Source organism: Cynocephalus volans, chromosome 8 (assembly GCF_027409185.1).
Source record: "Cynocephalus volans isolate mCynVol1 chromosome 8, mCynVol1.pri, whole genome shotgun sequence".
Lineage (NCBI taxonomy): Eukaryota > Metazoa > Chordata > Mammalia > Dermoptera > Cynocephalidae > Cynocephalus > Cynocephalus volans.
In genome coordinates, this window is record NC_084467.1 from 132,422,973 (window position 1) to 132,447,782 (window position 24,810).

Here is a 24,810-nt window from a genome sequence, read left to right on the forward strand (position 1 = left end):
GATCTATCTGCAATTGTTTGAGGAACCTTCATACCATTTTCCATAGAGGCTGCACCATTTTGCAGTCCCACCAACAACGTATGAGAGTTCCTTTTTCTCTGCAACCTCGCCAACATTTATCGTTCAGAGTCTTTTGGATTTTAGCCATCCTAACTGGGGTTAGATGGTGTCTCAGTGTGGTTCTGATTTGCATTTCCCGGATGCTGAGTGATGTTGAGCATTTTTTCATATGTCTGTTGGCCATTTGTATATCTTCCTTAGAGAAATGCCTACATAGCTCTTTTGCCCATTTTTTAATAGGGTTGCTTGTTTTTTTCTTGTAAAATTGTTTGAGTTCCTTATATATTCTGGATATTAATCCTTTGTCAGATGTATATTTTGCAAATATTTTCTCCCACTCTGTTGGTTGTCTTCTAACTCTGTTAATTGTTTCTTTTGCTGTGCAGAAGCTTTTTAGCTTGATATAATCCCATTTGTTTATTTTTCCTTTGGTTGCCCGTGCTTTTGGGGTCGTATTCATGAAGTCTGTGTCCAGTCCTATTTCCTGAAGTGTTTCTCCTATGTTTTCTTTGAGAAGTTTTATTGTCTCAGGGTGTATATTTAAAACCTTAATCCAGGGCCGGCCTGTGGCTCACTCGGTAGAGTGCGGTGCTGATAACACCAAGGCCCCAGGTTCGGTTCCCATATACGGATGGCCGGTTCACTCACTGGCTGAGTGTGGTGCTGACAACACCAAGTCAAGGGTTAAGATCCCCTTACCGGTCATCTTTTTAAAAAATAAATAAATAAATAAATAAAATAAAATAAAACCTTAATCCATTTTGAGTTGATTTTAGTATATGGTGAGAGGTATGGGTCTAGTTTCATTCTCCTGCATATGGATATCCAGCAGCATTTGCTGAAGAGGCAGTCCCGTCCCCAGTGAATAGGCTTGGTGCCTTTGTCAAAGAGCAGATGGCTGTAGGTATATGGGTTGATTTCTGGATTCTCTATTCTATTCCATTGATCAGTGTGTCTGTTTTTATGCCAGTACCATACTGTTTTGGTTATTATAACTTTGTAGTATAGCTTAAAGTCGGGTAGTGTTATGCCTCCAGCTTTATTTTTTTTGCTCAGCATTGCTTTGGCTATGCGTGGTCTTTTATTATTCCATGTAATTGTCTGGATAGTTTTTTCCATTTCTGAGAAAAATGTCTTTGGAATTTTGATGGGGATTGCATTGAATTTGTATATCACTTTGGGTAGTATGGACATTTTCACTATGTTGATTCTTCCAATCCAAGAGCATGGGATATCTTTCCATCTTCTTGTATCCTCTCTAATTTCTCTCAGCAGTGGTTTGTAGTTCTCATTATAGAGATTTTTCACCTCCTTGGTTAACTCAATTCCTAAGTATTTTATTTTTTTGGTGGCTATTGTAAACGGGCAGGCTTTCTTGATTTCTCGTTCTGCACGTTCACTATTGGAGAAAAGAAATGCTACTGATTTTTGTGTGTTGATTTTGTATCCTGCTACTGTGCTGAAATCATTTATCAACTCCAAGAGTTTTTTTGTAGAGGCTTTAGGCTGTTCAATATATAGGATCATGTCATCTGCAAACAGGGACAGTTTGACTTCATCTTTTCCAATCTGGATGCCCTTTATTTCCTTCTCTTCTCTGATTGCTCTGGCTAGTACTTCCAACACTACGTTGAATAGGAGTGGTGAGAGTGGGCATCCTTGTCTAGTTCCTGTTCTTAAAGGAAAAGCTTTCAGCTTTTCCCCATTCAGGATGATATTGGCAGTGGGTTTGTCATATATGGCTTTAATTATGTTGAGATACTTTCCCTCTATACCTAACTTATAGAGGGTCTCCCACTTGCCTTTTAATAAACCCATCCTTCCAGTTATAAAGCCTAATGGCTCATACCATTTAATACAGGACTGATCATGACATGCACCATTCCCAACAACTTACTACCTCAGGAGTTTCGGGCTAGCCCCCACTTTCCAGCCAGGCCTTAGCTCAAGACTTGTCTGAACTGCCTCCAACCCCTAGCACTTTAATATGTGGATGACCTCCTCCTTTGAAGCCCCTCCTATGAAGATTCACAGGCCCACACTGTTGTTCTCCTTAATTTCCTGGCCTCCAGGGAATATCGAATGTCCCCCAACAAGAGCCAAATTTCTTCTCCTTCAGTTCAAGAGTCTAATTTCTGAACTCCCTACTCCTACCACAAAAGGTGAATTCTGCCATTCCCTTAGATCCCACAAAGCTCATTTATTCTCCCTTCCAGCAATTAAAAGCCGTCCTCCTCGCAGCCCCAGCTCCATCTCTCTCAAACCTATCTCATCCTTTTATCCTATACATCACCAAAACCCAAAGATTGGCAGTCGGGGTTTTGGGACAAATGGCAGGAGATACTTTCTCCCCAGTTGCACACCTCTCTAAACAACTAGACGCCACAGCTCGATGGGCCCCCTGTTCACCGTCCTTGGCAGCAGCTGCCCTTTTATCATAAGAAAGTTCTAAACTAACTTTTAAACAATAAACAGTCAAGACCTTCTCAGCCATAAGGCGAAGTCAATCTTCTCCCTTTCCCAACTACAACTTATTCAACTTACTTTCACTGAAAACTCCCAGTTCTCCTTCAAACTTCACCCTCCCTTAAAATCCAGCCACTCTGGGGCCGGCCCGTGGCTCACTCGGGAGAGTGCGGTGCTGAGAACACCAAGGCCCCGGGTTCGGATCCCATATACGGATGGCCGGTTCGCTCACTGGCTGAGCGTGGTGCTCACAACACCAAGTCAAGGGTTAAGATCCCCTTACCGGTCATCTTTAAAAAAAAAAAAAAAAAAAATCCAGCCACTCTTATCCCCAAACACTCATGACCCTTAAAACATAACTGCATGGAGGCTTTAGACCTCTTTCTCAATCCCTTTCCACACATCTCCCCACATCCCATTACAAGGTTCACAGATGGGAGTGCCACCTCCACACTTGCCCCCTGGGCGGGTTATGCCATAATAAATCTAACACAAGCTATTGAGGCTGCACAACTCCCTAAGGAGGTTGGGGTTATACACTGCGGAGGACACCAAACCTCCAATGACCCCATAGCCCAGGGAAACAAACTGGTGGATCTAACTGCAAAACAGGCTGCTCAATCACCATGCTCCCACTCTTCCTCTCCTGCTCAGGTCCTTCTTAAGGCCTCTATGCCAATACACGCTCCAAGAAATACAACACCTCTAACAGCTGGGGGCACAGAGAAAGGACAACTGGTATACTGTCTCCAGTTGCTATGTCCTCTCTACCACACGAGCTGAACAAATCCTTTTAGATTTCCATAATTCAGTTCATATAGGCCATGAACTCTACTATGCCTTCTTCAGCCCTTATATTACTCTCCCCACAAGAGGACAAGCTATCTTCTAACCTTAGTAGATATCTTTTCAGGTTGGATTGAGGCTTTTCCCTGCACTTCGAAGGATGCTACAGCAGTAATGCATACTATAACATGAGAAATCATCCCTCATTTTGGCCTACCCACCAGTCACTCACTGGCCTACAGGCTGCCCCCTGCAAGCCCACAGGCCTCAGCCCCCTCGAACTTATGTATGGTAGGCCCTTCACTCTCAGACCTCTCCCTTCCAGCTCATCGCCTTTAGGCCAGTATCTCCCTAGTCTTTCACTCATTAGGGATCCTAGGGAACAAGCCAACCGTCTATTACCTCATCCTTTCCCCACCACCCTCTCAGACTTTAAACTGAGCCCAGGACAGCAAATGTATATTAAGACTAGAATCCCAAAGCTCCTCTCCCCATATTGGGAAGGGCCCTAAATAGTACTTCTCCCCCCCCCCCATGGCAGTAAAAGTACTAGGAATGATCCCTTGGTATCATTTATCCCTGGCAAAACTAGCACCTGAGACTTTACCCAAAGAATCTGTTAACACTAAGCCAGAGGGGTCCCATTGCTCAATCCCCAACCCAACATTTCCTCACACTGTCCATTTTAGGACCCACAAAACTAAAAGTCTACAGGACGTACACTCTTCCCCCAATCCCAGAAAAAGGATGATCTTTCCCCTGGCGATTATCCTCTCACTCTTGCAAGCCTGCTTCATGTCCTTCACACAAGAGCTACTATTATACTATCTGTTCTAGTACTTGCTACAGGCAGTAGCTGCCCCAAAAGAGTGTAACATTATAGGAAGATTTCTCCTGGCACTCCTTTACCTCCTATCAGTAGGATGCTTCTTAGCAATTTCACTGTGGCAATGTGCCCTTTAAATTCTTTTGGCTCCCTAACCCTTCACATCCTTCTCTTGTGTTTCCTTCTATCTCAATGCTCCCCCTTACCTGGAACACGGAGGTTCCAGGTCTACAGGGATGATGCAGTCCTCAGCGAATCAGACTGGTCCCCGAGCGACTCATCTGTCTCCCACTTCATGAGAAACTTTTTGGTCAACCCCCTCCCTGTCAATGCAGCCCACATCATTTCCACAAATGTCTCTTCACTTTCCTCTAATCTGACCTCAGTGGGGACTATCAGCATTATGCAGGGCCTGCCCACACTCTGCCTTACTAATACCAAATGCTACCACTCACTTACCCCTCACCTCCTCCATGCCCTTAAGCCAGAAAATATTTCTTTTGTAAAACTACATTATCCTGTTGCCTGCCCTCCAATGCAATTTCTTACATATTTGTTTGGCACATCCCTGACATCACCATCTAGACAGATGGGACTGGGACTAACTTCAGCACCTCCCCCCAGGAAGTGCCCCCCACTCCCATGGGGCACTAATTATACCTTTTAATTGGGGCAGGGACCCTTCCTACAACTGGAACTGGCATAGCAGGCCTTGCTACTGCCCCTCAATTCTATCAAAAACTCTCAGAAGAACTAAGTATAAATAGCATCTCCTCCCTCCAGTGACAGGTCACCTCACTCGCGACAGTTGCTTTACAGAACCATCAGGCCCTTTACTTCCTTACAGCTGAAAAGGAAAGCACCTGCCTCTTCTTGGGGAAGGAATGCTATTATTATGTAAATGAGTCCAGAGTGATCCAAACAACTTATACCATTTCTCTGAACCCTTGTATACCCTGGCTTATGCCCCTACTAGGACGCCTAAGTGTGCTGGAACTTCTCCTACTTTTCAGCCCCTGTCTCTTTTGGTGTTTCTCTAATTTCTTGCAAGAATGTATGCAGGCTTTCACAAACCAAAAGTTCACCAAATTGTTCCAGCAAGGAGGATATCAGCCCCTCAGAATCAGCAACCCTTCCCTGGAGGAATACAGCCTCCCTATACAAAACCAATACTCCGCCACCTAACGGTTTTACCCACCAGCATAAATCTTTCATTTTCCATATCTTCACCCATTTCCAGCAGGAAGTAGCTTCAGAAGAATTAGACATTTGCCCCCTTTCTCTTCTTCTTATACTTAAAAGGCAGGAATGATGGATTTTGGATGTTACCAGCACCATTGTGCACACAATGAGCACAGGATGGCCACTGGCCTCGTCTTCCACTCCAGTGCCCAGCTCCTCCCCACTTCCCTTTACGAGAAGCCTCCTGACTTAAACAGAAACCACTTTTTTTTTTTTTTTGTCTTTTTCGTGACTGGCACTCAGCCAGTGAGTGCACCGGCCATTCCTATATAGGATCCGAACCCGCGGCGGGAGCGTCGCCGCGCTCCCAGAGCCGCACTCTCCCTAGTGCGCCAAGGGCTCGGCCTGACAGAAACCACTTTTGCTTCTGCAAGGATGCAGTTCTCCACCCCGATCCACATTAGCATAATGACCCTACTTGATAGTATCAGCCAGCCAGCCCTTGGCGCACTATATAAGCTCTACCACCCCGACACCTGGTGCTTTCCCCCATTTTCAGGGCAGCCCTAGGCTGTCCTCCATTTTGAGTACAGCCCAGCAGATTTCTTTCTTTAATAAAGCTTAAATGGTACCCAGCATCTCGGCTCACTTTCTTTCATTCACAACCCTGGTAATATTGTATAGCACGATGCATTACTTTTCCTTTTTCTTTTTTTCTACTGAAACATAATTGATTATACATATTTATGGGATACAAAACTTAATATCAATACCTGTGTACAATACGTGATGGTCAACTCAGTATAATTAGTATATTCATCATTACAAATCATAATCATTCATTATAACCCTTAACCAATTATGCATTAACCCCTTCCCACTCTCTTTTTCCCACCTCTAGTAACCAGTTTTGTTCTCTCCTTTTGGAAGTTCAACATAATATTGTTTCTTTTGTTCTTTTTTTCTTTGTTGTTTACTTTTTTTTAACCTCCTGCTTATGAATGAGGACATGCAGCAATATTTCTCTTTCTGTGCCTGGCTTATTTCACTTAAGATAATTTTCTTCAAGCTCATCCATGCTGTTGCAAATGGCAGAATTTAATTTCTTTGTAATGGCAAAGTAGTATTCCATTGTGTATATATATCACATTTTCCTTATCTAGCCATCTGTTAAATAACATTTATGTTTGTTCTACATCTTGGCTACTGCAAACAGAGCTGTGATAAACATCGGAGTGCAGGTATCCCTTCAACAAAATAACTTCCATTCCTTTGGGTATATACCCAGTAGTGGGACTACTGGTTCACATGACAGTTCTATCTACAGTTGAGAAACCTCCATACTGGTTTCCATAATGGCTGCACTAATTTACAGTCCCACCAACAGTGTATAAGGGTTTCCCTTTCTCCATACCCTCACCAGCATTTGTTATCCTTTTTGAAAATAGCCAATCTAAGTGGGGTGAGATAATATCTCAAAGTGGTTTTGATTTGTATTTTCCTGACGCTTAGTGATGTTGAGCATTTTTTCATAAAGCTGTTGGCCATTCTATACCTTCTTATGAGAAATGTTTATTCAGCTCCTTTGCCCATTTTTTAATCAGATGATTTGTTTTCTTACTGTTGTTGGAGTTCTCTGTATACTCTGGATGTCAATCCCTTGCCAAATGTATAGTTTGCAAATATTTTCTCCCACTCTGTAGGCTGTCTTTTCTCTCTGTTGATTGTTTCCTTTGCTGTGCAGAAGTTTTGAGTTTGATATAATCCCATTTGCTTATTTTTTCTTTTGTTGCCTGTGCTTTTGAGTTCTTATTCATAAAGTCTTTGTCTAGTCCTACATCCTGAAGTGTTTCCCCTTTGTTTTCGTCTAGGAGTTTTATAGCTTCAGGTCTTATATTTAAGTCTTAAATCCATTTTGAGTTGATTTTAGTATATTGCAAGAGGTATGGATCTAGTCTCTTTCTTCTACACATGGATATTCAGTTTTGCCAGCACCATTTACTGAAAAAGCTTATTCTTTCCCCAACGAATGTTCTTGGTGACTTTGTCAAAGATCACTTGGCTGTAAGTACCTGCATTGATTTCTGGGTTCTTTATTCTATTCCATTGGTCCATGTGTCTGTTGTTATACCAGGACCATGCTGTTTTGGTTACTATAGCTTTGTAGTATAATTTGAAATAAGGCAGTGCAATGGCTCCAGGTTTTGTTTTTTTCAGAATTGCTGTTTTAGTCTGTTTTGTGTTGCTATAACAGAAATACCTGAGACTGGGTAATTTATAAAGAGAAGAGGTTTATTTGGCTTACGATTCTGGGACAGCTGCATATGGCATGGGCCTCAGGCTGCTTCTACTCACGGTGGAAAAGCAGCAGGCAGCTGGCGGGTACAAGCAGATCACATGGCGAGAGTAAGCAAGAGGAAGAAAAAGAGAGAAAGTAAGAGAGAGAGAAGGTGCCAGGGTCTTTTTAAGCAACGAGCTCTCGCGGGAACTAATCAAGCAAGAACTCACTCATTGATCCCCCCTCCCCCAGGGAGGGCATTAATCCATTCATGAGGAATCCGCACCCATGACTCAATCAGTTTCCAACACTGCCACATTGGGGATCAAATTTCCACATGAGTTTTGGAGTAGACAACACATCCAAACTCCATCAACTGCTTTGGCTATTTGGTCTTTTGTTATTCCACGTGAATGTTAGGATTGTTTTTTCCATCTCTGTGATGAATATCATTGGTACTTTGATGGGGATTGCACTGAATCTGTAGATTACTTTGGGTAGTATGGACATTTTCACATTAACTCTTCTAATCATGAGCATGGAAGTCTTTCCATTTTTTTGTCTTCTTTAATTTCTTTCAGCAGTGATCTGTAGTTCTTGCTGTAGAGGTTTTTCAACTCCTTGGTTAAATCTATTCCTAGGTATTTTATTTTGGGGGAAGCTATTGTAAATGGGCTTGCTTTCTAAACTTTTTATCTGCTAGTTTGTTGTTGATGTATAAAAACACTAGTGATTTTTGGGGCCGGCCCGTGGCTCACTCGGGAGAGTACGGTGCTGATAACACCAAGGCCCCGGGTTCGGATCCCATATACGGATGGCCGGTTTGCTCACTGGCTGAGCATTGTGCTCACAACACCAAGTCAAGGGTTTAGATCCCCTTACCGGTCATCTTTAAAAAAAAAAAAAAAAAAAAAAAATACTAGTGATTTTTGTATACTGATTTTTGTATCCCACTTTACTGAATTTATCAGCTCTAAGAATTTTTTGGTAGTCTTCAGATTTTTCCATACATAGGATCATGTCGTCTGCAAACAGGTACAATTTGACTTCGTCTTTTCCAATTTGGAAGCACTTTCTTTCTTTCTCTTACCTGATTGCTCTGGCTAGTATTTCCAACATTTTGTTATGTTTAGATACACAAATACTTACCATTGTGTTACAACTGCCTACAGTATTCAGTACTGTAACTATAGCATACAGTATTTAGTAAAACGCTGTACAGGTTTCTAGCCTAGAAGCCATAGGCTATTCCATATACCCTAGGTATGTAATAGGCTATACCATCTAGGTTTGTCTAAATATACTCTACGATGTTCCCATAACAAACAAATCTCCTAATGACACGTCTCAAAACGTGTGTCTATAATTAAGCGACATCCTTCAGGAATGGAAGACCCCCAGCAAGAGGGCCATGGGAATGTTTCGTACTTTCCCTCAAAATTCCCAAACTAAAAATTTTTCTAGCTTTCTCTTTCTCCTTACAGCTGCAATATGTGACCATTCCCAACCCATCTTCCATTTTCGATTGGCCCCAAGTGGATTCAGGACTGAAAGACACAGAATGAGAGAAAAGGAAAAAAATAATAATAAATCTAAAAGCCTGTTTTACACCTGCACTAATCCCTAGCACCAAACATCATCTTACTCCTTTCTAGTTCCATTTGCAGTGATAAAAAGCCCTAAGAAATTTAAATTTCCCTTTTTTCAAAACTACAGATTAAACTTATCTGGTATTTTGTAAAGAGATTCCTCCCTAATCCATTTCCATCAGTACCCATCATTAATACTGTCTTATGTCACAGACCCTATGAATAAGGAGTGGAAATGTAAGGAAAAAAAGAAATAGAAGGAAACCTTTTAAATTCTGTAATTTAATAATAAAATCTGTTTTAAAAAAACATTCAAAATAGCTAGGTGTTAGCTTCAGGGTCAGGACTTCAAAAATGATGAGACCACAATTGGCTAGGAAAGAAAGGACACCATGATTAATAACAAATAACAGGCATGAAAAGATAAGCAGGTGAGCCAGTTAATCTCTGGTATCCATAAAAGGAGAATAGATCAGAGAACTAACTATAACTAGTAAGTGCCTCTACTGATTACTCCCAGCATGAGCATCACCCCAATACACCCTTAATCTCTTCCTGAACCTTATTCCATTCACATGTTTCCAAGGCTCTTGTCCAAACACAGCCTCAATTCTGACCACCACCAAAGTTCTGGAGTTGGAGAAGAATTTTAATTAACTTTGTATAGTTATACCAGATAAGATCATAAGATAAGTTAGGTATAGGTGGAGCAATGAGGAGAATTATCTCACAGCAAACAACAGGTAATAACAGGACCATGTTTCAAACATAGAATCTATCTAGACTGCTGGATTCAAGGTGGACCCAGAGACCTCAGTGCAGGAATACAGAATACAGATCTTCCCTAGTGCTCTACCACTAATGTGACTAAGCTTCTTCTTCTGCTTCTCAAGGCTATCAGTTTGCAATACATAGCCCCTCCAGCACTAATACTACATTAAGAACTTTAGGCCAACTTAACTTTTTTATTTCAAATACCTAAGACAGAAAATATGACTGGCCCAAAATATCTTTTCAAGCCAATTCCAGTAAGATGTAATTGTTAAGTTTTAGTCACACTGCAGAAAAGCACCCAATCACAGGCCAATCAACTGGGGAAAATATCAAGTTCACACAGAAGGAAAACAGACGTGTATGTAGGAGGGGCTATAAAAATAGAAGTAGAAATTTCCATTATAAAGGAAGTATGGGCAGAGGAAGTACCATATCTCACATACTTCATTAGACAATATTCCTTTGCCATTATTCAGGGGTGAAAGAAATCCCAAAAATGCATGGGAGATATGTTCTTTGTATCCTTATTTGGATTTTTTAAAAGTTCTTTCAGTAGTTAAGTTTTATTTTACCAATAGAATGCTGAATTTAAAATACAAATATAACACCAATTAAATCAGTCTTCCACTCTTGAAATGAAAACCCAAACACTTATCTATAACATATACCTTTATGAAAAACACATTCAACCAAACAGTTAAAATCTGGACCACAAATTTTCCCAGAACTTTCCTTTGGCTACTGAGAAACACTACTGTATGACCCAAGTTAATTATTAAAGATGAAAATACAAGCTTTAAAAAAGTAATAGAAGAAAGGCCAATGCACACATGAAAAGATGCTCAACATCATTAGTGAATAAGGGAATTTCAGTTCAAAACCACTTTTAAATACGACTTTTACACTCATTAGGTTGGCTATAATTTAAAAAAAAAAGGAAAATAGCATGAGCTGGCAAGGATGTACAGAAATTGGAACCCTTATACACTGCTGGTAGGAATGTAAAGTAGTGCAGCCACTGTGGAAAACAGTTTGACAGTTCCTCATAAAGTTAAACACAGAATTAACAGAATTACCATGTGACTTATCAATTCCACTCCTAGGTAAATACACAAGAGATTAGAAAACATTTTTCAAACAAAAACTCATACACAAATGTTCACTAGGAACATTATTCATAATAGACAAAAAGTGGAAACAACCCAAATGACCATCAACTGATAAAAGAATTTTTTTTTAAAAAAAGATCTATCCATATAATAGAATATTTTTCAGCCATAAAAAAGAATGAAGTACTGATAAACACTCCAACATTGACGAACCTCAGAAACATTATATTAAGTGAAAGCAGCCGAACACAAACTGTATGAAACCATTTACATGAAATATCCAGAATAGGCAAATCCATAAGACAGAAAGTAAATTAGAGAATACCAAGGGAAGAAAAGGGGAGTGACTACTTAATGGGTATAGGATTTCTTTTTGGAGTGATGAAAATGTTCTGGAATTAAACAGTGGTGACATTTGCACAACATTGCAATTATACTAAAAACCACAGAACTGTTCACTTCAAAATGGGTGAAATGGTGAGTCTTATGTTGTATGAATTTTACCTCAATTTTTTAAACAGAAGGAATAAAGGGGATAGCCAGTTAGATCAGATGGTTAGAGCATGGTGTTACAAACATCAAGGTCAAGGGTTCAGATCCCTGTATTGGCCAGCCACCAAAAAAAAAAAAAAAAGAATAGAGAACTAAAAGAATAGAGAACTAACACTTCTGGCTATGTGGGAGTAAAAATGGATCCTTTAGAATGGAAGTATACTACTGCAAAATTCTTACATTGTGAATAAAATGATTATGATTTAATATTATTTGAAATTAGAATATGAAAAGTTAAAAAATGAGTATTGTAAACTTTAGAGCAAGCACTCCCCCACTATCACTAAAAAGCATATAATGGAAATTTTAAAAATATCCCACTGATCCAAAAGAAGGCAGGAAAAGAAGAAAATAAAAGGAATAGAAGTAACAAACAGAAAAGAGCAAACAAAACAGCACACACAAAAACGAAGCACAACATAATTATGTTCAAATGTAAGGCAGTCCAACCAATCCAATTAAAAGACAGATTTTTATATAAAAGGAAAACTCAAAGAGATGCTGTCAAGAAACCCACTTTAAATATGAAAACACAGACATAATAGAAGTGAAGGATAAAAAAGATACAATGTAAGAAAAGAAAGCTGAAGAAGAAAAATAAGAGGCTATATTAACTTCATTTTTTTTTTAAAAAAAAGATGACCGGTAAGGGGATCTTAACCCTTGACTTGGTGTTGTCAGCACCACACTCACCCAGTGAGCTAACCGGCCATCCCTATATGTGATCCGAACCCGTGGCCTTGGTGTTATCAGCACCACACTCTCCCGAGTGAGCCACGGGCCGGCCCCTATATTAACTTCAGACTATATAGATTTCAGAAAGAGGAATATTACCAGGAATAAAGAATGACGTTTCAAAATGATAAGAGGATCAATTTGCCAGCTCTAATTGTGTGTGAGCTTCAAAATGCATGAAGCAAAAGCTGACAGAACTAAAAGGAGACATAGCCAAATCCACAATTCTAGTTGGAGATGGTTGAAGATTTTAATATTCTTCTTTCAGTAACTGATAGAACAAGTACAGAGAAAATCAGTGGGGGTATAGAAAATTCAAACAACACATCAACCAACATGACTCTCTGACATACGGAATACTCCAGCTTACACACAGCAAAATACTCATTTTTTTTTCAAGTGCATATGGGACATTAACCAAAATAAAGCTTATGGTGGACCATGAAACAAGTCTCAATATATAAAAGAACTGAAATCATATAGAATATACTCTCTAAACAAAGTTAAATTATATTTAAAATCCGTAACAATGATTTCCAGAAAATTCTCATTTAGAACTTGAACAACATACTTCTAAATAACTCATGGTTCAAATAAGAAATCACAAGGGAAATGAGAAAGTATTTTGAACTGAATGAAAATTAAAAGATACAGCTAAAGAAGGAATTAGAAAGGGAAACTGATAAAATTAAAGCCATAAACTAATGATCTAAACTTCCATATTAAGAAACCAGAAAAAGAGAAGTTGAAATTCAAAGTAGAAGGAAATTTAAAAAGTAAAATGGAAAAACAGTGGAAAAGAAAATGAACAAACTATATAGAAAAGCAATTAATATCAATGCCAATTATTTGACAAGTTTAATAAAACTGTCAATCCTCTAGTTTCACTGTTCAAGAGAAAAAAAGAGGGAAAGACAGGAAACACATATTTTATCAATATCAAGAAATGAAAGATGGGACATCCCACCAAATCCAAGACATTATCAGAATAAGGATATATTATAAACTTTATGCCATTAAATTCAACTTAAGTAAATGAGCAAATCCCTTAACAAACTGCTATAGCTCAATAAATATAGAACATGAATAGGTCTTTATCTATTTAAAAAATTGAATTAGTAACTAAAACCCTCACAAAAACTATGGCTTCACTTATAAACTCTACTGAACATTTAAGGAAGCAACAATACCAACTTCACACAAACTCTTTCAGAAAATAGAAGCAAGAACATTTCTCAGCTCCTTTTAAAAGCCCTATGTTATGTGTGCTGAACTGTCCCTCCACCCCACAAAAAAAAGTTCCTGTGTTTAAATCCTAACTCCCAGTAACTCAGAATGTGACTACATTAGGAAATGGGGCCTTTGAAGAGGTATTTAAGGTAAAATAAAGTCATATGAGTAGGCCCTAATCCAATATAATTAATATACAGACAATACACAGACTAAGGGATGACCATGATATAAGACAGAAGAAGGTGGCCAATCAGCAAGCCAAGGAGAGAGGCCTAAGAAGAAACCAAACTTGCCTACGGTTTGTACTTCTAGCCTCTAGAACTGTGGGAAAATAAATGTCTGTTGTTTAAGTCACCCAATCTGGACTATTTTTTTTATGTCAGCCCTAGCAAACTAACACAGCCCAATACCAAAACCAGAAAAAAATACTATATGAAAAGCACAGGCCAATGTAACTCAAGAGCAAAGATGCAAAAAAAAAAAAAAATCCTTTTTAAAAATTAGCAAATCAAATCCATTAGTATATTTTTTAAAAAATAGGGCATACAAATGAGAAAGAAGTAGAACTATATTTACTTGTAGATAACATGATCATTTTCTTAGAAAATTCCATAAGTTCCACCGAAAAACCAGTAGGACTAAAAAGTGAATTTAAAAATTCACAGGATACAAGGTCAATACACAAAAATAAATTGTATTTCTATATACTAGCAACAATTAGAAACTGAAATTAAAAAAACATTCCAACAGAATCAAAAACTTGAAATACTGAGGGGTAAATTTAACAAAATATGGTTCAAGACTCAAACACTGAAAAGTACAAAACATTGCTAAGAGAAATGAAAGAAGACCTAAATAACTGGAGAAATATACCATGTTCACAGTTCAAAAGATTCAATATTAAGATATCAAGTCTTCCCAAATTGAGTCATAGATTCAACGTAACCCAAATTAAAATCCTACATCTTTTGTAGAAACTGACAAGCTAAATCTAAAATTTATGTGGAAATGAAAAGAACCCAAATAACCACATAACTATGAAATATAGGAACAAATTTACACGACTGATTTCAAGAATTATAATGATACAATAATCAAGACAGTGTGGTACTGGTGTAGGAATAAACATATAGATCAATAAAGATTCCAGAAATAAAATCATACATATATGGTCAACTTTTGAGAAAGGTGACAAGAAAATTCAATGAACAAAGATGGAATTTTCAACAAATGGTGCTATGATAAATAAACAGATATTGTTCACCAAATGGTGCTATGATAAGCAAATACTGGGGAGGTGGGAGAGGGTAGCCTTCAACCCATCTCACACACAGTATATAAAAATTAACTTGAAATAGATCACAACCATAAAAAACTATAAATCTTCTATAAGGAAATAAACATGAAAATCTTTTGTGACTTCATGAAAAATAAGCACATGTAAATATGCCCAACATCATGAGTCATTAAGGTGATCCAAATTATGACAATGAGATACCACTGCATACCCACTAGAATGACTAAAACTTAAAAGACTGAAAACACCAACTGTTGGTAAGGATGTGAAAGAACTGGAGCTTTCACAGGTTGCTGGTAGAAAAGCAGAATGGTACACCCACTTTAGAAATATCTTAGCAGTTTCTTTTAAAATTAAACATACACTTGCCATAGAAACCGGCAATCCACTACTAGATATCCACCCAAGAAATATGAGGACATGTCCACACAAAAAACTGAATGGATATTTATAGCAGCTTTCTTCATAATAGCCAAAAATGAGAAACAAAAGAAACAACTCTTAAGCGGCAAATACATAAACAGATCATGTTATTTCCATATAATGAAATAGTACTCAGCAATTAAAAGAAAAGAATTAGCAATACATTCAACAACTTCATTGTATCTCAAAAATATACCAAATGAGAAGCCACACACAAAAGAACATATACGGAATGACTACATTAATATGAAATTCTAGAAAAGGCAGAAAGACAGTGATAGAAAGCAGATCACTGGTCACCAGGTGTCACAGATGAGGGTAGAAGACAGAGTACAAAATATTGCAACAAGTGAACTTTCTGGGGTGATGGAAGGGTTCTATATCTCGACTAGCCTGAGGGTATATTCATCTGTCAAAACTCATCAATCTACACACTTAAAACTTTTATGCAAATTATATCTTAATAAAGCTGATTTTTTGCTGGCCATTTAACTCACTTGGTTAGAGCATGGTGCTGATAACACCAAGGCTGAGAGTTCAAATCCCAGTACTGACTGTCTAGACACCAAGGGGGAAATAAAAAAGCTGATTTTAAATAAAATCAACCTCTAAATAAAGGCAAGGTAATACAATTGTTAAAAACTTGAGCTCTAAGCCAAAATGTCTAAGTATAAATACTGGCACTACCACTACAAATTGTCTGAACTGAGGCAAGTACCTATATCAAACAGTTGTGAAGATTAAACAAGTGATGTAAAACCCTCAGAATAATGCCTGGCAAATAATAGCAATTTATATTTGGGCATTTATTATTAGTCTGAGTATCTGTCCCAAACCAACTGCTATTCTAACACATTCATTCTTCACTTTAAAGTGGACTTGGCATTTATGAACTTTGAGTTTCAAGTATCTAAAAGAGCTCCTAAAATAGTCATCTGTAATTTTTACAAAGCCACTTTGTCTCTATCTCTACTAGAGCCAAATCTCCATCCCTGAAATAACACTGAAGGCAGAGCATTCCAACGCACCGGACTACCTGCACCTGGATTGTGCTTTCCAATTCTGAATTTGGGGTAGGAGAACACCCACCCCAAATCACACAGACTAGGAAGAAAAACAGAAGCATTCCCAAAGATTATACCAGAAATAGAATGAACGAAACCAGACTAGCTATTGCAATCCATCCTTCACTCTACATAGAAACAAAGACAAAATCAGTTCATGAAAATTAAATGTGATAAATGAAAGGACAATTAACTTATACATGAAAATATGAAGAGAAAACATGTTACTCTCAATGAAAACATTATTCAAGAAGGTAGGGACCTATATAAACACAACCTGGCATGTACATGTATGAAGAAAGACAGAGGGCAAAGAACAGGCAAGGTGGAGGACAAAGACAGAAGTGAGACACCATATGTAAAAACAAGAATGTAATAAGCATTTTGTGTAACACACATTTTTAACAGCAACAAGAAGACTGGCTAATTCCACTGTCAAAACAGCCTTTCCTCCCAAGCAGTAGAAATTTTCTGAGGTTCTAAGATATCTCCTATTTTATTTCACTTTTTAATAGTTTGAAGACATAGCTATAGCAACAAGTAGCTTCCCACAAGGAGTTTACTATTTACTTGTAAATGCATACTTCTGCTGCAACTTGGAGAATAACTGGGACTTGCAGAGGTAGAAGAGATTAATTCAAATAGTTGGAAAAGCTAATGCAGAGGCAGTAGCTGTGTTATAGAATAAAACAAAGGAGTCAGAATAAAAGAAGCAAGTCATCATCCAAATACAAGCTATATTCATAGTTTAGTTAAATAGACCCCATAAGAAAAATGTGTGAAAAACTGAAGAAAAACAAAGACTTCCTTTGAATGTTGAAGAATTATTCACAGTCAAGCTAAATACTAATCTCTCCTGAGAATGACCACAGATTCCCCATCTATAAAACACTGTTGGGCTGGCCAGTAACTCAGCTGGTTAGAGCATACTGCCGACACCACCAAGATCCAGGGTTTGATCCCTGCAACAGCCACCCGCCAAAAACAAAAACCAAAAAACACTGTTAATTATCTGCAACTTGATAATACTTTCAATTCTTTGTATGAAAGGAATATGAAAATGCAAACTATAAATCCTTAAAATGTTAATCAATTCTGCAATTAAAAATAAACCTACTTTCAAATATGATTAGAGGTCAATGTGTATTATTAAAATTAGGCATGTGATTTTATTTAAATCAACTGTTCCCAAGGAGGGGAGAAGGACATGTCCTTACCACCAGGGAAGCTTTTGCAAACTACATTGCCACCCCAACCTCCAATTCTGATATGTCCTCTTGTGACAATGGGCAGGCAGGGGGAAGGAGCAGTTAGGGATAAAAATGCTTATCTCATGTGATTACAAAACAGCTGCTTCCCTCCAATCTATCCCATCTAAGAACCACTAGGCTAAATACATGTACTCAAACTTATGGATGCGAAATTTTCTAATCGCATACAAAGACAGCACTAAGATGAAAATTGGGAGATTTGAGTTTTAATTTTGTTCCTTAGCTGTCCATCTAAAAGTTACTTCACTGTGCCTCAATGGGCATATAATTATACTCATATTATATTAAAATAGTTTTTTCTATATAACTTCACAGAATTTTTCTAAGGATAAAATGAAATGCAAAGTATAAGCATATCTTTAAAATGTGCTATAGATGAATATGGAATTATCATCATTATTCAAATTTGGGCCTCGTTTACATATAAAAGTGCAGAGTAATCTGAACTGGTTCACAGTTTGACCGACAGGCATACAAGACAAGAGCAATCACACAGAGCCCATAAGAAATGAAAAAGATTCCTTGCACCATATCCTCCTACTCCAATATCTCGGCCAAAATCAAACCTGGCTTGAGAAGCAGAAAACAGACTTTCATTAATTAATTCTTCTGAATATTCATCCTCACCAGGAAAAGAAATAATACCCTAATGACATTCTTAGAAAGTTAAATATTCAGAATTTTTAACTAAAGATTTTCACTGGACACTTCCATGCTAGAATACAAAATAAAACAATAATCTAACTAACATGATTAGGACTCAGAGACTACATTGAAATTTAAAAATTAGGTCAATAAAAATTTTAATAATCTCATTCCTAAAAAAAAAAATCAGTGCCAGCTTCTCCCCCATCCCTCTCCAATTCTCTACAACATAGCCTACAGTACACCGAAACTCATATGGTGCCTGGTAGGCAGTGAATGTCAAATAAGTATCTGCTGAACGTCTGAACGATTACGTTATTTTTCACATCTTTTACACTATTTTAGTGCACCTATATGGATGCTGGCATGTTAGTTTTCATCTACTGAAAATTGAAATGCAAACGGTGGCTGAAAAAAACCCCTAAATTCTGCAACCCCCGACTTCGTTTTATTAGCTTCCACCTTATTATGTGGCACTAATGACTGGGTAGAAGTGCAAATACCTCTTAGACCTAACCATAAACTGCTTAAATAATTTATAAATAACAATCACAATTATAGCCCAAACAGTTTCAATGAAAAATGAATTAATTCTAAATCCAGAATTATTTAAGACAAAACCAGAAATACGAAGACAGACATCATTATTTCTCTGCAGGAATTAGAAAATGTTAGTCTAATCAATAACTTTCCTAATAGTTCCAACTCCTACCCCTATCATATTTAATAACACCAACTCAGACCATCTTCAAACCTGAAGTGAATCAACTTCCCCCATAATGACTCTGCAAGCCAACTTCTTACATCACTAATATTCTATCAGCAATTTCCTCCAGAGGCAAAGCACAACTCTACTAGTTATTAATCAGCTAAAAGGAATTACTCTCTCATAATCTTACCAATAATATCGAAAACCCAGTGAAAAATCCCAAAACACTCTCAAGTAATACAATCAACTCTACCTTTCACTCAATATGACTAATCCCTCTATGTCAAATACCATGAGTGAATACTATTGTTCAAGATGCCACCTATTGACAAAATGTCTATATCTAGCGTTTCTCAAGTCCTAAGGTCCAGTATACTCTGTTATAGCCTATTACAGATACATCTGACACATAAATAATATGTAATAAATGCGGTTCCCTCTATCAAGACATTCAGTTGAGAAGTGAATAGACTGAAAAGTGGCTTACCCTTTGAAATGAAAGAAGAGAGATACACATATACATGATGGGTACTTACATTAAATGCTACTTCTCCTTAAAACATCCCTACCCATGCTCGGAGCATCATCTATCACACTTCCAATAAGCAAATTCTGACTCGTGTTTCGGGCATCATCTACTATACTTTCAATAAGCAAATTATGACCAACAGCTCCACCTCTCAGCAACCAAGGAGGCTTATTCCTCTCTCTTTACAAATTTAATTCACCTCAACAAATACTCCGGACTGACGGGGTGCCTAATTCACGACAGAGCCAAAAAATTCAAAACCCAACCTTCTTGCTCAACTTTCACAACCATTTAACCTTCCATTCCCCCCACCTCCCTTATTATTCTCTAAACTCCCTTCACTTCCTCCTCACCAGCACTTACCACTTTATTATCCGCACCGTGCCTCGAGACTCCCACATTCCCACACTCCACCAACCACGAGCTCGAATCCCTCTGCAGACACCACCACAGCCCTAGTACTCCAAGCTCTCGCACAGGCCACCCCGACCCTGGACCCCACCAGCCTAAGCAGCGAGGAGGGGCTGCTCTTCAAACCCACCATACGAAGTCGTTGCTTTTGTCCTCGTAAGAGTTGATGAGCCCGTTGCAGAGCGGGGCGAGCAGAGGTCGCTTCCTGCTGCCACTGCCTAGGCTGGAGCTGCTCCCTCCTACGCCGGCGCTGGGCCTGGCAGCACAGCTGAGCCGGGACAGGCCCGCGGACACCGCCCCGCCGCTGCTGCCCGACACGGCGGCCGCCACCAACACAGGCCGCACTGGGCCCCCGAGGCTGCCCGAGCCCGCGGCCTGGGGCGCCCCGCCGGACACCAGCACCGCCGCCGCCGAAGCCGCTACGGAAGGGGGCGACGGGGAAGACGATAAGGACGAGGAGGCGGAAGTCACCGAGGAGGCCGCCGAGGAGCCAGGGCTCGTCCCAGCGGAGCCCGACCCCGCCTGGCGGCTACCGGACATCGTGACTCCCTCCCCTCCGGCCAGACGCTCGGAGGAGAGGGACTGCGACCGCGACCCTCCGCCGCCTCCCTTCCCCTCAGCCTCAATGCATCCTGAGGACGCGCGCCGGGAGGTGGGGCTGAGGAACAATAAAGTTAGGTTTTTTTTAAGGCAACCGCACAACAGCCTCCGACCGGAGGGGGCGGAGGAAACTAATAAAGCACAGGAGAAACCACTACCGCTCCCGAAGCAGCCGCCGCCACCGCCGCCGCGGTCCCGCCGCAGCCAACCCAGGCGCGCCGTGGCCGGCCGTGCGCGCGCGCGAGCGGCGGAAAGGGCGGGAGCGGCGCGGGATACAACTACGGACGCAGCCGGGCGGCGCTCAGACACGCACGGTGCGCCCTCGACGACGCTGCGGTCGGGCGCCGGGAGTCTCCGTGTCGAAAGCTGTTTTCGTTCGTGACGTATCGGAGGGCAGGCCCTCTTAACACGGTGGAAGAGTAGAGGAGAGTGGAATGAATGGTAGGACTGGCGGGGTGGTTTGGAGGTGGGGGGTGAGTAGCGCTCAAAAGCGACTGCGCACGCGCGTCCCGGACGCAGTCCTTCCCGGCTTACCCAGGGTGTACGCCCCGGGCGGAGAGCGGCGCAGGCGCGGAGTCTCTGTATCACGCATGCGTCCCAGCGAGCAGCCTTCCAGAGCGCGAGAGGCGGTGGCTGCTGTGTCCCCAGGTGCGGGAGGTGTGACCTAATGACGAAGGCACTACAGGTGCTTGCGAGTCGGGGAAGGAAGATGCTGGGGACACACAGGAAGAAACGAGAGTCTCGGAGCAGTTGTGAAGAGCACTGGACGGAGTCAGCACCGCTCTGCTCTTCTGATATGAAGCGATTCCACAGCGTTGTGAAGAATAAATTAAGATGAAGTTCGTGAAAAGTGTTTTATAAACTTGCAAACATCGTTACCAATTTTGTTAGTTCGATCGTGACCTCGCTGCTGTATTTTGAAAAGTTTACTTACCAAAATAAACATAACGAGAATGGAAAAACAAATTATACTTAATCGGAAGACAACTCAGTTAGAACCTCGGTTTCATGTGGATCTGATATAATTCTAAGCACAAAACAAGGAAACCTGGCACTTAATACCACCGGAAAATGTACAACTTCTGGTGGGCTTTTTGGGGTTACTGAAAGTTGGTTACAGATTTATTTTCATTTGCCCCTTTTAAAATCCCTAAGATTATAGAGGACGTAAGTTAGAAGCAACTGAACTGAATTTTATCATTCAGTGGTTCTTAGAGGAAATGATCCCAGGTTTAATTCTGTCCAAGGTGTTGAAGCCTAGAGGGGCAACTAGGGGCTTTCCCTCAGAGCAGCTATCCGTGCTGCGGGAGCAGGGCCATGGAAGGGCCGAGATGAAGGCCCAGTCACCCAGACCAAGCCATTTACCTGGGCGGTCACAAGGCTGCCATCCTCTTGGACTCTTTCTTAGCTGCTCACCGTGTATTCTCAGTTTTTTGGGTTTAGCTTTGGTTTGTGCTCAGAATAATGACGTGGGAATGTGCTTACCAGATTTCCCAAGAACTGCCCTTCTTGTAAGAATATTGCATTATCCAACCCCTTCTTTACTTTCAATTCTTTTACTTTCAAGACCCAACTGAAATGTGAAGCCTTCCTGACTCTTTTGCAGAGGTAGTTGCACCCTTCTTTGTGTTCCTGGGTAATTTTGTTTGTACTTATAACATTGTATTTTAGTGACTTATATGTTATCCTCTTCTACTAGCCCATCAGCTTCAGCTTTATATTGTACACTATGCCTGGCCTACCATAGGTGCTTATTAAACATTTTTCTACTAACAAATGAATTAAGCTAGTTATCTCATTTTTATTTTCATTATTTGTTTAATGTCTGTCTCCCCAGCTAAATTGTAAGCTCCATGAAAGCAAGGGCCACACTGGTTTTCATTGGGCATTCAATAATGATTTGATGAAGGAATGAGTAAATAAATGAATGTGATGAATTTGATGAATATTTATTGAATCTTACACATGAGCCTGGACTAGGCAAGGAACAGAAAGAAGTTTATAAAATATACATTCAGGAAGCTAATAGAATTGAGGAATTAGAAAAATAAATTAAAATGATGCCAAGAAGCCCATGCTAAATGCTTAATGAGTAAAGTAGAGAATCACCATAGGAGCTGAAACAAGAACAAGTACTGAGAACCAGCCATGTTTGTCGGGAAGGAATTAGGCCTTACAAGAAAAATATGGCTTGGTTAATCAGAAAGTGCAATTAAGGTCATGAGCCCAGAAAATAAAGTAAAACTGCTTACATCGAGTGCAGATATCTATTTTATAGGAATAGAAGGGTTTTCTCAGGAGACATTCATCTGGGGACCAGATTGTAAAGACCCTTGAATCTAGTTTGGAAAATAGCTTATAAACAATTACAAACAAGAAGGCATTAAATGGAGTAAAAACATAATGTTTTGAAGATTAAGTTTTCAGCAGATTAGTTTTTCAGAAGAGTTGAGAGATTAGGAGCAAATAAACTAGGGAAAAAATGATTGCAGTCCAGCCATAAGTGATAAGATTCTACATTAGGGTGGTGACAAGGAATGTAAGGGAGTATTCTGAAAAAAAAAATCAAAGATTCTATAGGATTAAGTCATCCTGTAAAGGAACATTCTAAGATCCTTGAGGGCATGACCCATGTCTGTCTTGGTCATCACTGTCTTTCCCAGTGTTTGGCACTACGAGGTGTCTTCAAAAATGGAAAGATTTATGTTATCTAATGTTATTTTTCCATGAACTTTTTGATGTACCCTTGTGTAGCCAATATGCTAAGTAAAAATTGTGGAATACAGTGAGTAAGGAATGATTTCAAAGATGACTCCTGGGATAACAATAGCATGATGCCAGAATTGGAGACATCCAGTAGATGGTTTATTGTTAGATGTGTTGAGTGCATCTGTGATGAAAAAACATTTAAGTAAACATATCCAGGCAATGATTGAAAATGCAGGGCTAAAGCATAAGAAAAAGTTCAACACATGAGAGAAATATTTAGAAGTTAGTAAGGGGGTAGTATATCAATCATCGAATAGTTATTAAGGACCTATTACTTGCTGGATATATTGCTACAATCGTGATTCTCAAAAATTGGTGCCTAGAGGAAACATCAAGAGAGCTTGTTAAAAATTGTGGATTCTTGAGCACCACTTCCAAAGAATCTGACTCTGTAATCCTGGAGTATGGCCTATAAATATGCATTTTTACCAGCACCCAGGTGAATCTGGTGCAGGTGACTAACCTTTTGAAAACATTGTGATTGGCAATGTAGAAAATATAAAAGAAGTTTGCGAAATAATCTCTTCCTTCCAGGTAGCTTATTCAGGGGACAGAAAGTGAGATGACCGCAGCTGAGAAGTCTAGGAAAAAATCATCAGTGATTAGTGTTACCCCTTTGGAACTGGTCTTCAGTAAAATCTGAATTCACAAAAAGGAAACTGAAGGCATGTGATGCAATAGAATTTCCCTTTTATACCAGATAAATGTTTAAAAACTATTTGAAAGTACACGGGCCCTTATTACTTTCTACTACCAAGATCTTCTGGAAAAGCAGAAAAAAGAGGAAGCACAGCAGAACAAACACACACACACAAAAGGAAGTCAGACAACTCAGGAGAAATAGCAAATAGAAAAGAAAAAAACATTAAGAAAAAGTGAAAGTAAATGTAAAATAGAAACTAAGCCCAAATAGTTAAAAGAATTCCATTGTTATAAAATATATTTGTCTTGTCAACCACAGAAATGACAATGAAGACAAAACCTAAAGTCTGCTAGCAAAAACATACTGTCTAATGGACTTAAGATAGAATGGAATTACAAAGAGGACTGAACTTTCCAGACATATCTCTGAGGTATCCTATTCAAACATATTTTGTGGCAATAAGGCTGCTGTTTTCCATCTACACCCATCCCTGCCCTTTGGCAGCCAGTCCCCCAAAATGATCCTCCCTAAAAAGCTTTATATGCCTGACTCACCTGCAAGGTTAGCTGCTTGCTGTCTAACCAAATCCCTGTGTGAAAAATAGTTTCCTGTTAAGTTTTTTTTTTTACGTTAATGTGCTTGCTCTTTTAAAACAAATTAGTGATGTGAAATAAACTAAATATAGAATTAGAAAGCTAAATTGAGAAGAAAAAGAAAATTTTTCTTCTGTCTGTGAATGGACAGATAAAATAGAAAAAGTTTTTTGAACCCAGTAGCATAATAGTGCATCTGGCAGAAAATAACCCCTAATCGATTGATAAAATGTAAATCTTCGATTTATCCATTAAAATGGATACCT

General features: G+C 39.4%; 1 protein-coding gene across 3 annotated transcripts in view; it reads right to left on the reverse strand.

Moving 5' to 3' along the window:
* COP1 (COP1 E3 ubiquitin ligase) overlaps positions 1–20,689 on the reverse strand; it is a 277,815-nt gene extending 257,126 nt beyond the window's left edge. For all 3 annotated transcript variants that reach the window (XM_063104898.1, XM_063104897.1, XM_063104899.1), the window contains exon 1: positions 20,070–20,689. In XM_063104898.1, the coding sequence (XP_062960968.1) occupies positions 20,070–20,479 (410 nt within the window). In that variant the 5' untranslated portion in view covers positions 20,480–20,689. The remainder of the gene's footprint in view (positions 1–20,069) is intronic.
* Between the last annotated feature and the right edge of the window lie 4,121 nt (positions 20,690–24,810).